This window comes from Aotus nancymaae, unplaced genomic scaffold (assembly GCF_030222135.1).
Source record: "Aotus nancymaae isolate 86718 unplaced genomic scaffold, 86718_ANA_hifiasm-v0.15.2.pri h1tg000041l, whole genome shotgun sequence".
Lineage (NCBI taxonomy): Eukaryota > Metazoa > Chordata > Mammalia > Primates > Aotidae > Aotus > Aotus nancymaae.
Window position 1 is genome coordinate 26401211 of NW_026988455.1, and position 14089 is coordinate 26415299.

General features: G+C 44.0%; 1 protein-coding gene across 3 annotated transcripts in view; it reads right to left on the reverse strand.

Moving 5' to 3' along the window:
• The window catches only part of DAPK1 (death associated protein kinase 1), a 209378-nt gene extending 199401 nt beyond the window's left edge, over positions 1 to 9977 (reverse strand). The window contains exons 1-2 of one of the 3 annotated variants that reach the window (XM_012463619.2): positions 9938 to 9977; positions 8556 to 8725 (exon numbers count right to left, since the gene is read on the reverse strand). In XM_012463619.2, the coding sequence (XP_012319042.1) occupies positions 8556 to 8617 (62 nt within the window). In that variant the 5' untranslated portion in view covers positions 8618 to 8725; positions 9938 to 9977. Of the gene's footprint in view, positions 1 to 8555; positions 8802 to 9593; positions 9832 to 9937 lie in introns of those variants that run through there. The other 2 variants (XM_012463615.2, XM_012463628.3) reach the window with 2 other exon arrangements.
• Positions 9978 to 14089: the final 4112 nt, after the last annotated feature.

Consider the following 14089-nt stretch of genomic DNA (forward strand, 5'->3'; position numbering starts at 1 on the left):
TGGAAAATTCTATACTGAGGGTCAGATGTCAGGGGTTATAATAAGGTCTCAAAAATCCTGACAATATATTTAAGGTAAAACGTAAAAGTTGATCCTGCACGGCGGCTCGTGCCTGCAATCCTAGCACTTTTGAAGGCTGAGGAGGGCGGATCACCTGAGATCAGGAGTTCCAGACCAGCCTGGCCAACATGGCAAAATCCCATCCATCTCTACTAAAAATACAAAAATTAGCCAGGCGTGGTGGCAGGTGCCTGTAGTTCCAGCTACTCAGGAGGCTGAAGCAGGAGAATCACTTGAACTCAGGAGGTGGAGGTTGCAGTGAGTGTAGAGCATGCCACTGCACTCCAGCCTTGGCGACAGAGGGAGGCTCCATATCAAAAAAAAAAAAAAGGGAAAGTGTATACAGTTTCAAAAGTAAAAACCAATGAACTAAGACATAACTATTCAACAATGAAAATTAGTTCTTTTAGGTGAAAATTTACAATATCAACTGTACTTAAAAATGTACCAGCCAGCTCCATTCATCACATATTTCCTAAATAAGAGTAATCAGGCAGTTTTGACAGAAAATAAAATGTGTCCCAAAAGAAGTCCGTACCTCGAGCCAAATTTCCCAGCCAAAACCCATCAGGCTTATGAATATAAGCGCCATCAGTATAAACTTTTCACACTCCAGAGATCGGCAGTTTACAAGCATTCATTTGCTCAAACATTATGTTCTTCGTCCAAAGCTGTATGTGTTTATAAAGGAAAAAAAAATCAACAACATTCTCCCACACCTCCTTTCCTCCTCTCCCCGCCACCCTGGCATCTCTAATTATACGTTAGGTTACTGAATAAAATTTTTCAAGCTCACAACTGAAACATGGAAAGGTGGGACATAAGGAAAAAGCCCTGTGATCACTTCTCAGAGATAACCAATGCTACACTCAAATGACCACAGTGTGCTCTGTAAGCCACACCAGCTTTCAACGTCACCTAAAGAAGACCAAAGTGACAAACGCAAGTGAGTATGGATCACACTTGTCAGGTATCTCCAGAGGTAAGTTACCATCACATGATTGTTTTGTTTTTGACTGGGATAGAAGATAAAACACAACTATTTAAAGTTTTAGACATTTTATTTGTAAAAACCCACCTAGCACGTTAACTCTGGAGCTGGGATACAACTATGCTTATCTAAGAAAGATTTACTAGTTAGAGAAAGTTAGTTTAAATCCATTTTCATTAGATGATGTGGAAAATCTGAATGTCAACCTCTTTTTTCTTCCAACCTCTTCTAACTGCACATTTAAAAAATTTCATTTATAATCAAATATACCCAAAGTCATACATCGGATTTATTATAAATAATTGGTATTGCCATACAACCTCTTTCAAGGTGAAGAAAGGATGCGTTCCATTTGGATAATTTACCCCAACAAACCAGAGCAAAACAATTAAATATGATCTTCCACATGAAGTCCCAGACAATCCCTCACCAACGCTAAGCAAGCCAGACTAGTAGCCACATAACGAAATGAGAAACTGTTGGTCACTGGCAGGTAGGCACACAGGTCAGAGACAAGACTCTCAGACATTACATTACTCAAAAGTTAAATAACAATGAAAGTGTTTTTGAAGTTTTCTGAAAAGGTAAACCATTAACTTGGTTCTTGAGTAAAACTACGCCACACGTTAACAGCATTCCAAACTGCAAGGTGCAAGCCATTCGGAAAAGGAAAAGAAGGTCCCAACGTGTGGTTAAAGGCTGTGAAAGTTCTGAGCTCGAAGGGCAGACCCTGTTGCCTTTGGCTGGGCTTGGAACGAAAACCTTCCATGAAGCAGCTACTATTTATCCCTAACCATTCTCTCCATGAAGATGCTGAAATAAATTGGCGTCAAACGGCTGCCTACTTCACCTCTCTTAAATATCAACTTCATCTAGCTTTCAAAAAAGAAAAATTGCCAAATCAGAAGTAGCATAGATAATGAAATTAGACCTGACCCAGAATTCTGGGTCCATGTCTTGCCACCTATTAACCAACCAGCTCTCTGGAGAAAGCCACTTGATCTCTCTAAACACAAGTGGATAAAATGTGAAAGGAGGCAATGCTGGTCACTCGGGCTTCCTCCAGGTCAAAGTCCCAGCTGGGCACAGTGGCTCATACCTGTAATGACAGCACTTTGAGAGGCCAAGGCTGGTGGCTCACTTGAAGTCAGGAGTTCAAGACCAGTGAACTCCCATCTCTATTAAAAATAAAAAATTTAGCTGGGCTTGGTGGTGCATGCTTGTAATCCCAGCTACTTGGGAGCCTGAGACAGAGAACTGCTTGAACTAGGAGGGTGCAGGTTGCAGTGAGCTGAGATCACCCTGCTCACTCTAGCCTGGGCGACAGAGCAAGACTTTGTCTCAAAAAAAAAACAAACACACACAAACAACGTCCCTGAGCTCTCTAGGCTGCTCTTTCCCAATGGAAACCACTCCCCTCTTGTCAGTGGGTGGCTTCCTTTGCTTCATAATCCAAAATGAATTTCTACTAAAATAATATTTACTTCATTTATACAAACTGTTAGGTACGCATGGTAGCTGGCTAGAATGAAGGATGAAAGTTCCTAACACATTTCCCTGCTGAGTCAGGCAGTATGACTTTGACCATGTCACTCAGGGATATCAGATATCCAGCAGCTCCGGCCCTCACCCCCAATAACCTGGAAAGAAGTGGTCTGGATTACAACTCTGCTAGGAGGGAAGAGAACAGCGTGGAAGAGACGATGTTGCCTCTCCTGATGTAACATCTGTATACAACTACAGTCAGCCCTCTGTCTCTGTGGGTTCTGCATCCATGGATTCAATCAACCTTGTACCAAAAATATTCAGAAAAAAACTGCGTCTGTACTGAACATATACAGACTTTTTTCCTGATTATTATTCCCTAAACATTCTAATGCTACTTTTTACGTAGCATTTACATTGTACTAAGTATTATAAGTAATCGAGAGATGGTTTAAGATATATGGGAAGATTACATAGGTTATATACAAATACTATACCATTTTATATAAGGGACTTCAGCATTCGTGGATTTTGGTGTCCCCAGAGGTCCTGGAACTAATCCCCCATGGATATTGAGGGATGACTGCACTGGAATTTATCTGGGCATCCATCTTTGTAGGTTTCCTATGAGTTTTTCATGGCTTTGCAGGGGCATGTACTAATGTTATGGGGCCTTCAGGCTCCTCATTGGCCAGGTGAGACACAAGCCTAGGGTAAAAGAGCATGGGGGACCAGGAAGTGAGCTTCCATGTTCCCTGGCTTTCCAACCAATAAGCACCTCCATACACTCTGCTCCTGGCCCCCTTGAACCTAAATGATGCCTGCCCGAATGCAGCAACACACTCCCGCTGTCAGCAAGCAAGCATTCAACCAAACTACCACTTACTAACACCATCACGCCTTCCTTTCACATCCTGGAAGATTACTATTAGACCTCCTAAAATATACACACTTTAAAAATCACTAACCGTTGCTTCTAATCTACGTATCTGAGAACTTTATCTCTCTTAAAACTTTGAACCCTTTTCTATCAGAGGAAACATCTGAGCGCATTCTGAGTCAAAAACATTAAGAAGAAAAATGTCACATTCAGCACAGTCCTATAAAGATGTAGAAACCTATTGGTGGCCTGTGGCTCCCATTTCCTAAGAAAAAACAAGCCAGAAAGTCTCTCCCCTTCTATGAGCCACAAAGGATTGCTATGATTCTTAGGACTAACTCCTGTAATCCACAGTAAACCAGCCAAGAGATGTACTTGGACTGCCTGGGCTTATGACAATTTCTTACTTCAATTAAAATGACTATGGATTTTATGCCAAAAGGGGAATGTTTTAAACTTGAGTTATTAGCTTCCAATGACCATCCAAACCAATGTAAAATATTTAATGCTCCACTTCATTTGTTTTGTTTAAAACTGATCTTGTGCTTGAAAATTTTGGCTGCTGTGCTCATTACTGTTCAGGCACAAAGAATGCAAAAACAAAAGCAGTTTTTATTTTGATGAGCTGCAGCCATTATATCCTAAGTGTTCATCTTCACCACAAGCCATCATTTATCGAGGGCCTAAAACATACATATCTTTCAAGTTGCTTTACGTATATTGATCCACTCAGTCTATCAGCATGCATTTACTGAGCACCTCCTAAGTGCCATGCATCAACCTGAGCACTAGAAATAAAAAGTGAGGAGCAAGTCCAAGGTAATGGCCCCATGGAGAAAGCAGATCATCAAATAAGCAGTTACTATGCAATGTGGTAAATGCTGTGATGGAGAAAACAGGTTATTAAAAATAATATATTAGGGGCCAGGCACAGTGTGTCTGCCCTATAATCTCAGAGCTTTGGAAGGCCAAGGTGGGAGAATTGCTTGAGCCCAAGAGTTCAAGGTTACAGTGAGCTATGATTGTGCCACTGCACTCCAGCTTGGGCAACAGAGTAAGACCCTGTCTCTAAAATATACATATATATATATATATATACACACACACACACACACATATATATATATACACACACACATATGACGCATGACAGTAGGCATTCAGTAAATGCGTAATATATCTATCTATGGACTAGAAAGATAGACAGATTATTAGACAGTGACTGCATGTCAGATGTTTAAAGCCACATCTGTAATTCTCACAACACCCTACCCTACCAGGGTAGGTAACTCCCCACTTTCCAAATGAGCTTCCTGAGGTTCTTCCACACTGCACACTGCATCTCTAACAGCATCAGCATCTGCATCATCGTTTGCAGCTTACATCCCCATTCTGGTCTCAAAATTGCACCTGCCAAACTGCATTAGCTCATTTAGGCATGCATTAATCCCATATTGACCACAGACACCAATTTGCTAGAAGTCTAGGGCATACTGCACACCATGGGGAGAAAGGGCTGCAACAACTCCAAACCACAGAGCACACCCCAAAGAAACTCACAAGCTGGCTGCAAAGACTAATACAAGACTAATAAATATAAAACAGGATGGAACATGTCACTGGGCAGTCTATGGTCACGGACAAAGTCTCAGAAAAGTCACTTGACTTTAAAAAGGGAAAATTCACTGTGGAGAGATTCATTAAGGAAGTGGGACTTAGGTCTTAAGATCATATAAGGTCAGATGATGCACTAGGAAAGAAGGCCAGTCCCTCAGGAAAGCAGTGTACACAGAGAGGTACCCAGGAGGCTCACAGGTTAGGCTGAACGACGGCCAAGGGTGTAACTAGAGCCCAACAATGGGGCAAGCCAGCTGATAAGAGATGCTAGGGCATCCTGGGGCATTAAAACAACCCGGTGTAATAGCAGGTGGAGAAAACTGCATTTATAAGAACTCCTCTCAGTTAAACATGATGGAGGCCGTTCTTTGTTCCGCCTCCTGGCATAGAACATGAGACCCTAAAGGGCCTCCAGAAGCCGAAATTGAAGGCCACCAAATACTGTTCTAAAGATGACAAGTCCGTCTGCTGCAGGGACTAGCTTCTGCTTGGAGGCTGTGCCAGCTCAAGGCCAGGGTGGCATTATTCAGAATCATAGTGAAGGCTGAATGCTGTCAGTAACCCATCTCCCTATAACCCTTTTCCCATAAGGGCTCCCCTCCCAAAGTTGGTAAACAGATACTTAAGAATATTGAGTTGCAGGCCAAGTTATTAGCTTGCCTGGGGCACCCACATGTCTCAGCCAGTCTACAGATAATGTCTATAGTTGTTTAACCACTGCTGATAAACTACCTTTACAAGTTAGATTGCTTAATTTTTACAACAGCCATGAATTAAGCACTAGACCTCTCATTTTATAGAGGAAAATCCTAAGGGTCAGAGTGGGTAAATGGCCTGTTCAAGAAAACTAGCAAGTTGCAGAGCCAGGTTTTGGACCAGGGTCTGTCCAGTGGTCCACCTGCTCTATCACTGCTGCAATAGTTGTAATACTTTATAAAGTTCTTGACAGTTGGCAGAGAGCTTTTACGGAAGTCTTAGGCAGTACACACAAATACACACATTTTCAGTTTTCCCAATAGTAAAATAATATTCATAATAATACTGTATTCTACTTTTTAAAAAACCCATCTTTCCTCCTAGCTATGGACTTTGTCTCATTACATTTATAAGGTAAGTGAATCGTTATTATTTAGATGACTGCTAAAGATATATAAGTAAAGTCTTTATTTATTTATTTATTTATTTTCAGACAGAGTCCTGCTGTGTCACCCAGGCTGGAGTGCAGTGGCACGATCTCAGCTCACTGCAACCTCCACCTCCGAGAATGGTTCAAGCCATTCTCATGCCTCAGCCTCCCAAGTAGCTGGGGCTACAGGCACCTGCCACCACGACCAGCTAATTTTTTTTTTTTGTATTTTTAGTAGATACGAGGTTTCACTATGTTGGCCAGGCTGGTCTTAAACTCCTGACCTTGTGATCCCCCCGCCTCAGCCTCCCAAAGTGCTGGGATTACAGGCATGAGCTACCCTGTCTGGCTAAGTAAAGTCTTAAATCTTAGATACTGGTCTGCTAATAAGTCACTGCTTGGAATGACCTTGCATTTGTGCCACATATCTGCCCATTTCCATTTTCTGCCACCAAACTCCTGCCTTCACTCCCAATCCTCCCTCAGTGACACATGATGTCACATAAGCAGCATCTTCCTACATGTCCATCTTACATCAGGACTTGTTTTCAGGAAGTGGCTACATCCAAGGCAGACATAAAATCACAGGACTTGAAAAATTTTCCAAAAAACAACCATTCACTCAGTTTTTGGCAAAAACAATAGCAATTATACAGGACAGATGGGTATGTTATGTTTCATTCTTAAGACTTCCAGTTTTTCAGGGCATTTCTTTAAAATTCCTAGGTCACATAAATTATTTAATAAACAATTTGTCAATGTGCCTTCCACACTGGGAAGAAAGTTATACACAGAAATGTACACGGAGTCAATCAAAGTGCTGGTGACAAATAAGCAAACCACCTCCCTCATCATCACGCCCCTGAAATAAAGGGCACAAACTCCCTTCACCAACCACAGGGAAGCCTCTTTTTCTATTTCTTTCTCATAACACATCACTGTACCAAAAAATCATAATGAAAAGGTCAATATACTTAATCCATAATACAAAAAATCTCAACTAATTTTAGTCATCTGTCTTTCTAACAACATTTAAATAATCAGACCACACTATGCAAATCAAATTAAAAATTTTTTTTTGCTTTTTTTCCCCAGTCCCAAAGGAAAACTCCATATCCCACTCATCTTGCTGAAAACCACAAGAAAGTTACTTAATTCCAGTTAAACCAATCTTAAACATATCCATGAAATGTGATTTTTCAAGAGCTTTCCTTATTTACTCACCAGATCATCCATAAACAGAGAGCTCCTCCTAAGTACAGACCCCACTGATGTTTTCAGTCAATACTAAACACTTAGAGAAATATTATGTTACAGTGACGTATATAAAAATTCTACACTATCATTTGAATTTAAAAATTTTTCAGTTAAGCTTAGTTTTCATAATTCTCATTAGGTAATCTAGAATGTGTGTTTTTGAATTTCCTTTTCATGGAGAAAAAGGAAGCTTTGTATCAGGACATCAGATGTATATGGGAAAATAAGTATTTCAGTGCACATATAAGTAAATACATATTTTGTTTGTTTAAAGGTCCTTTGCCTGCTCCACTGACAATGCAAATACACCACAAATTCCGTAAATTCAGTTTTAAATGTAGGTATGAAAACTAGGTTTTCTACTAAAGTTGACCCAGCCCAAAACACTCTGTCTAATACACAGTCAAAGGAAACAGCAATCAGCCCCTTAGATGCCCCTGAAGAAACCCTTCTTTGTTTACCTAGAAACTGAAAGATTTTACACTGGAATCACAGCTGCTACAGCAAAGGAGGTATGCTCTGAATTCAGATAGCCGTATTAGACTCTCATTGATTTGTTAAAAATTTAACATTGTAAATGAAACCAAAGCCACCAACACCAACCGGGTAATTAAATTCCTGGTTGGAAGAAGTTTCAAAATCCAAGCCCAACATCAACATCTGGCAAGTTTCCATTTACCACCTACCAATTTGCTCGCATTACACTGAAAATTCAGATAAAGGGAAAAGTACTAAGATTTTTAAAGCCAATTAATTAGTTTGTACTCTCCGTTTAAATCACACATAAAAGCTAACTCCAGTTGCAATTATAATCTTAGTGTTCGTCCTGTTGTCACGGAAGGCCAAGGGCTGACAAAAGTTAATGTAGACAATTAAATCTGTTCTTGTCCAGGGGGCTTGATCAATACACTGTGCATCATAATCTAGCCCTGAACGGCTGCCTCTCCTCCACCCCCAGGCCTTTGGATCAGGCGGTTTATCTCTGCATTAGTAACTCTTTTCTCTATGATTTGCGCATCTCCAGAAAGGGCGAGGGAGACGGAGAAGCCTGATTCAAACTGCATTTGTTTACCACCCAGTGGCCCCATCGTTATGCATTTCCACAACCCAGGAGCGTGAGCTTCTGGCACCCCCTTTACCTGCCAAGTTCCTCGCCGGTGTCGTAGTAATCATCCACATTTTCCTGCCTGAACACGGTCATGATAAACTGTCACACCTCACCAAAGCCCAGCGCACTTCAGCTCCGCTTCCCAGACCATCACCACCGCTCCTGTGCCTCCGTGGCCCCCTCATGCATCAGCTTCCAGTCCTTTTGAAAACAAACCAAAAAAAAAATTGGCAATAATAATAGTAAAATGGCAACTCCAAAAGGAAGTAGACCTCCCCAGCGCTAAGACCCGCTGGCTGGAGACCAGGTCTCAGGAGTTGCCCCTCCTCGCGGGGTGGAGGGGAGCATGCTTTGTTAAAGCTGGGCGGTCAGGGACGCCCCCGACCTCTCAGCCCCGCGCGCGCGTGGGGCCGGGCACCACGGCACCCTGAGGTCCGCAACCCCAAACGCTGGGCGGTGTGTTCGGATCAGAACCGGCTCCGGAAGTGACTGGCCTCCCCGCCTCCCCTTTCTCTGCACACACGCCCACCCAGCTTTCCAACCTCCAGGGACGCCGCGGAAGAATGAAGCCCTCGCCCAGACCCAACGCGCCTCGCTGGAAGCATCCCTCTCAGCCTGCGGCATTGGTGGCACCCCCGCGCCACCTCTCGGCTCCCGCGCCTCTCCTGCCACCGTGGCCACCCTCTCCCCTTCCCCGAGCAAGGCAGTCCCCAGAGCCACATTCCTGGCGACTCCCTCTCCGTTACCCGGCCGACCCGGCGTGCTGCCGCCCGGGGGAGCAAGGGAGGGAAGGGAGCGGCCCACCGAGGCGCGGCCGTCCGCTCCAGATCCCCGCGCCCCGACACAAAGCGCCTGTTCGGGCCGGCGCCACCTGTTCCCACCCGTCCCGCGGGGCTGGGGGAGCCTCCCGGCTGCTATCGCATTTCTCCCCGAAGCCAAGTTTCCCTCCGCCTTGGCCTTCCCAGTTGCTCGAGGCGCTGCCCGGGCAAACCCCACCGCGCCCTGGCCGCGACAGCAAAAGCTGGCCCCGGGGTTCGGGGGAACTGGGGAACCGCGCCTGGCCACTCACCCGGGCGCCTGAGAGCTCCCCGGGTCCCTCCGGAGCACTGTCTGAGGCCGACCATAGGCGCCAGCACCACAGACTAGCGGGGCGGCGGCGGGAACACAGCTAGGGAGAGAGTGGGGGGCGCAGATCCCACGCAGCCGCCCAGGCGCCGGCTCCAGAGCCAGCCGCCGCGAGGGTCGCCGAGTCCCCTCAGCGGAGGGAACAATGTCCCCGGCGTCGGCTCGGCCCTGCTCTCCAGCTCCTGCTCCAGAGCAGCCTCTAGGCTCCTCGCCGCCTTTAGGGCGGAGGGCGGCCGGCAGGCGGCCAATGGGGACCCTGCAAGCGGGCTGGCGGCGCGGCCCACCCACCTCCGAGCTGCCCGGCCGGGCGGGCGCTGCGGGTTCTGCGCGGCGCTCGCTGCTCCTCCCAGCTCTGCGCTCCGGGCTCGCTGGCGCGCTCTACCGCGCACACCCCGCACACACCCACTCGCCCCACACCCACGCCGGCAGGGGAGCCAGCGCGGCCGCCCGGAACGCGGGCGCCCCACCTGTGACACATCGCTAAGCTGTCCTCCGGCTGGGTTCTAGGGAAACACGGTTCTTTCGCCCCGCAGATGTGTACTGGGATCCCAGCTTGTGCCGGGCACGGTGTTGGCAAGGGAAAATCACAGAGAACAAAACAGGTTTTTTAAATCCCTGCCCTCTGGAAACTTACACTCTGGTGGAACAGATACATAATAAATATGTAAACTAACTAATAAGGTAATTTTGGAGGATCAGTCCCATGTTTACCACAAGACAGGTTAATGGAATAGAGAATGGCAGGAAGGGAGCGGACCTCCTTAAACTGGATTCCCCTGCCGGTTTGGTGTTGGAACCCAGGTTTGAAGGCAAAAAGGTTTGCAATCCGAGAGGAAAAGGTTGAGGTCTCCGAGACCCAAAAAAGCAACAGAGACGAAAAGTTTATTTGTGCTATCCAATATGCTATTGGCTATTGATGAGCTGAAATACAGCTAGTCCCAAATTAATTGTACTGTAAGTGTAAAATACACATTAGTCCAAGACTTAGAATGGATATGTGAATGAAAAGTATCTCATGAATATTTTTATATTCGTTACATGTTCAATGATCATATTTTAGATATATTGGTTTAAATAAAATATATTATTAAAATTAATTTCACGTGTTTACTTTCTTTTGCGACAGAGTCTCGCACGTTCTCGGCTCACTGCAACCTTCACCTCCCGGGTTCAAGCGATTCTCCTGCCTCAGCCTCCCGGGTAGCTGGGACAACAAGTGTGCATCACCACACCCAGCTAATTTTTGTATTTTTAGTAGACACGGAGTTTCACCATGTTAGCTAGGATGGTCTCAATCTCTTGACCTCATGATCCGCCCGCCTCGGCCTCCCAAAGTGCTGGGATTACAGACCTGAGTCACCAAGACCGGCCTCACCTGTTTACTATTTATTTATTTATTTATTTAGAGATATAGGTTCGCTCTTGTTGCCCATGCTAGACTGCAATGGTGCGATCTCGGCTCACTGCAACCTCCGTCTCCCGGGTTCAAGCAATTCTCCTGCTTCAGCCTCCCCAAGTAGCTGAGATTACAAGCATGCACCACCATGCCCGGCTAATTTTGTATTTTTAGTAGAGACAGGGGTTTCTCCATGTTGGTCAGGCTGGTCTTGAACTCCTGACCTCAGGTGATCCGCCCACCTCATCCTCCTAAAGTGCTGGGATTACAGGCGTGAGCCACCACGCATGGCATCACCTGTTTACTTTTGAAAAGGAAGCTGCTAGAAAATATAACAGCACCTACGTGGTTTGCATTAGATTTCTGAGGACTGTGTTGGTCTACACAAAGACCCTATATCCACTGGAGACCTCTATTCACTTTACTTCCCACTCCATGCTCCCCTCAAATGTTTGGGTGGGGACGAAGAAGGGATGATTCCCCACATCCTACTGCTGGAGAACCCCAAACGGAGAAAAGCTCCTAAGGGGAAATCTATTTTACTGCCTAGAATGATGAAAACTGATAGATGAAGAGATTTCCGATCCACACCATTGTTCAAATCCCCAGGCTTTCTAAACTGAATTGGTTCAAATCTCTCTCAAAAAAAAAAAAATTTCAACAGAAATTTTCGACTGAAGATTTGGGCCTCTTGAAAACAAGGCAAAACAAAAGAATGCCCCTCAGGCTTTATGTCAAATCCTAGTTTTTTGTTTTTTGTTTTTGAGACAGAGTTTTACTTTTGTTGTCTAGCCTGGAGTGCAGTTGCCCGATCTTGGCTCTCTGCAAAATCTGCCTCCTGAGTTCAAACGATTCTCCTGTTTCAAGCTACCCAGTAGCTGGGATTACAGGCATAGGTCACCACGCTTGGCTAATTTTGTATTTTTAGTAGAGATGGTGTTTCACCATTGGCCAGGCTGGTCTCGAACTCCTTGCCTCAGGTGATCCTCCTGTCTCAGCCTCCCAAAGTGCTGGAATTGTAGGCTTAAGCCACCATGCCTGGCCAAATTCTAATCTTAAATAACATTGCATTAATGATCCACAGGAAGGGCCCACAGGAATGGAGGGGAAATCACCAAATTGGGAGATGATATTAGCCTAAGCAGTGGGCTTGATAATTAATACAAAAGGATCTTGAGAGGTGAGAAATACAGTCAAAAATAACAAAAAGAAAGAGTGATTCATCTGGGAAAATGCAAACGAATACATCTGTTGGGAGAAAAAATATTAAAACACAGATGTTTGGGATAAACTTGGAAGGTGTTTATGGATGACTACCTTATGGGTAATATTTTTTTTCTGCAAAATAAAAATATGTTTTCTAAGGCAATTAAAAGGATTGAATCTATTTGGCAGCTAGAATGTCTTAACTCCCCTATTGGACAATGATGTTCACCGGAGATAATCTGGAGTAGTGGAAAAGAGCATGAAATTTGGAGTCACAAAATTAGATCTAATATTGGTGGAGCCATTTAACAGCTTAATGATCTTGGATGTGTCACTGATCCCCGAGCTTCATGTGTGCACCAATTTAGACAAGCATGTTAGAAAGGGAAAATGTAGTCATTTAAAAACATATCCACAAATTCTTTGACACTCCCCCAATCAAGAGGCGGAGTCTAATTCCCCTCTTAATAAATACGCAGTGACCCTATCTGCTGGCTTCTAAGAAAAGGTAGTGGCAGTGGCACAGTGTAATTTATTTCCAAGGTTAGGTCATAAGGCATTAGAGCTCCTGCCTGCTTGCTTTTCTCTCTCTCTCTCACTCTCCCTCCCTCTCTCCCTCCTCCCCCTCCACCCACTCTAAAGCCTCCTGCTGTCACGATTACCCTAAGGCTGCTGTGTAGAGGCGTGTGACAAGACCACAGAAAGAACTAGAGATGCCCAAAGAAGCCAGTTGTCCAGCCTCACCCTCACTCCCCATTGTTTATATCTTCCAGTTCAAGTTCTGTGAGCTAAATCAATGACTTTTAATGTTTTAAGTCATTATTTCAGGGTGGTTTGTTATGTAACAATAGATTATCTTCTTAAAAAGTTAGAAAAATTAAGAAAACTCTTAACACATACCAGGTTCCAGACAGACAAAATAATTACCTCAATTAATCTTTAAATAAATTGGGTTTTTTGTTTAATAAATAAATTAGTGGTTATTTCCACTTTATATGTAAATGTCTTAGTCTCAGTTTCATTGTCTGTGAAGTGAGGATGATTATAGACTCTTCCATATTCCTCAGATTTGTTGGGAGAATCTAAAGAGATAATGCATGAAACAAGATTTTGTACATTATAAAATACATCAACATGTTGGATATTTTATTTTCTATCATGTCCCAAGCAAAAAGAACTGAGAGAGGCATGTCACAAACAGAAGACAACAATATAAGAAGCTACAAATTATGAGATGCCAGTTGAGAAGGATTTCTATAAAAATAATTGATTATGATATGGACTATGGATCATAATAATCATGGCAATAGTATTTTAAACAAACCCGAGTGTAGATTTTAGAACATTATTTTACAACTGTATTAGGGTAAAATAACTGTTGCTATAAGACCCAACAAATTTCAGAGGTTTAACACATTAAATTTCTGTTACTTGTTCTCAGCACAGAGGTTTGCAGGGAGTAGGCAGAGATTAGCTCCATGATAGTCATTCAGAAACCCAGGTTCCTGCCATCTAGTGAATCCATGCTCCTCCAGCGTAAGTTCCTGAGTTGATCTTTTCCATCTTTTGGCTGAGGAGAGAAGAGAAAATACAGGGAGGATTGCACTGAAGGTTTGTGTAGGAAGTCAGATTTGAAGTCTAAGACAACCATTATTTCCCGGCAAGATGTTCTCAGCTCAATCAAAGTGGACCAGATTAACTCGGTTCCACTTTTGGGTTGCTTTTTTGTAATATGGATTTGGTTTTATCAAGGGCTAATATTTTTAAGAATGTTTCTGCGTTGTGGTTTCCCTTTAAAGATTCTGTTCATTACAGAGTTGAGAGCCTCTGATAGAGGC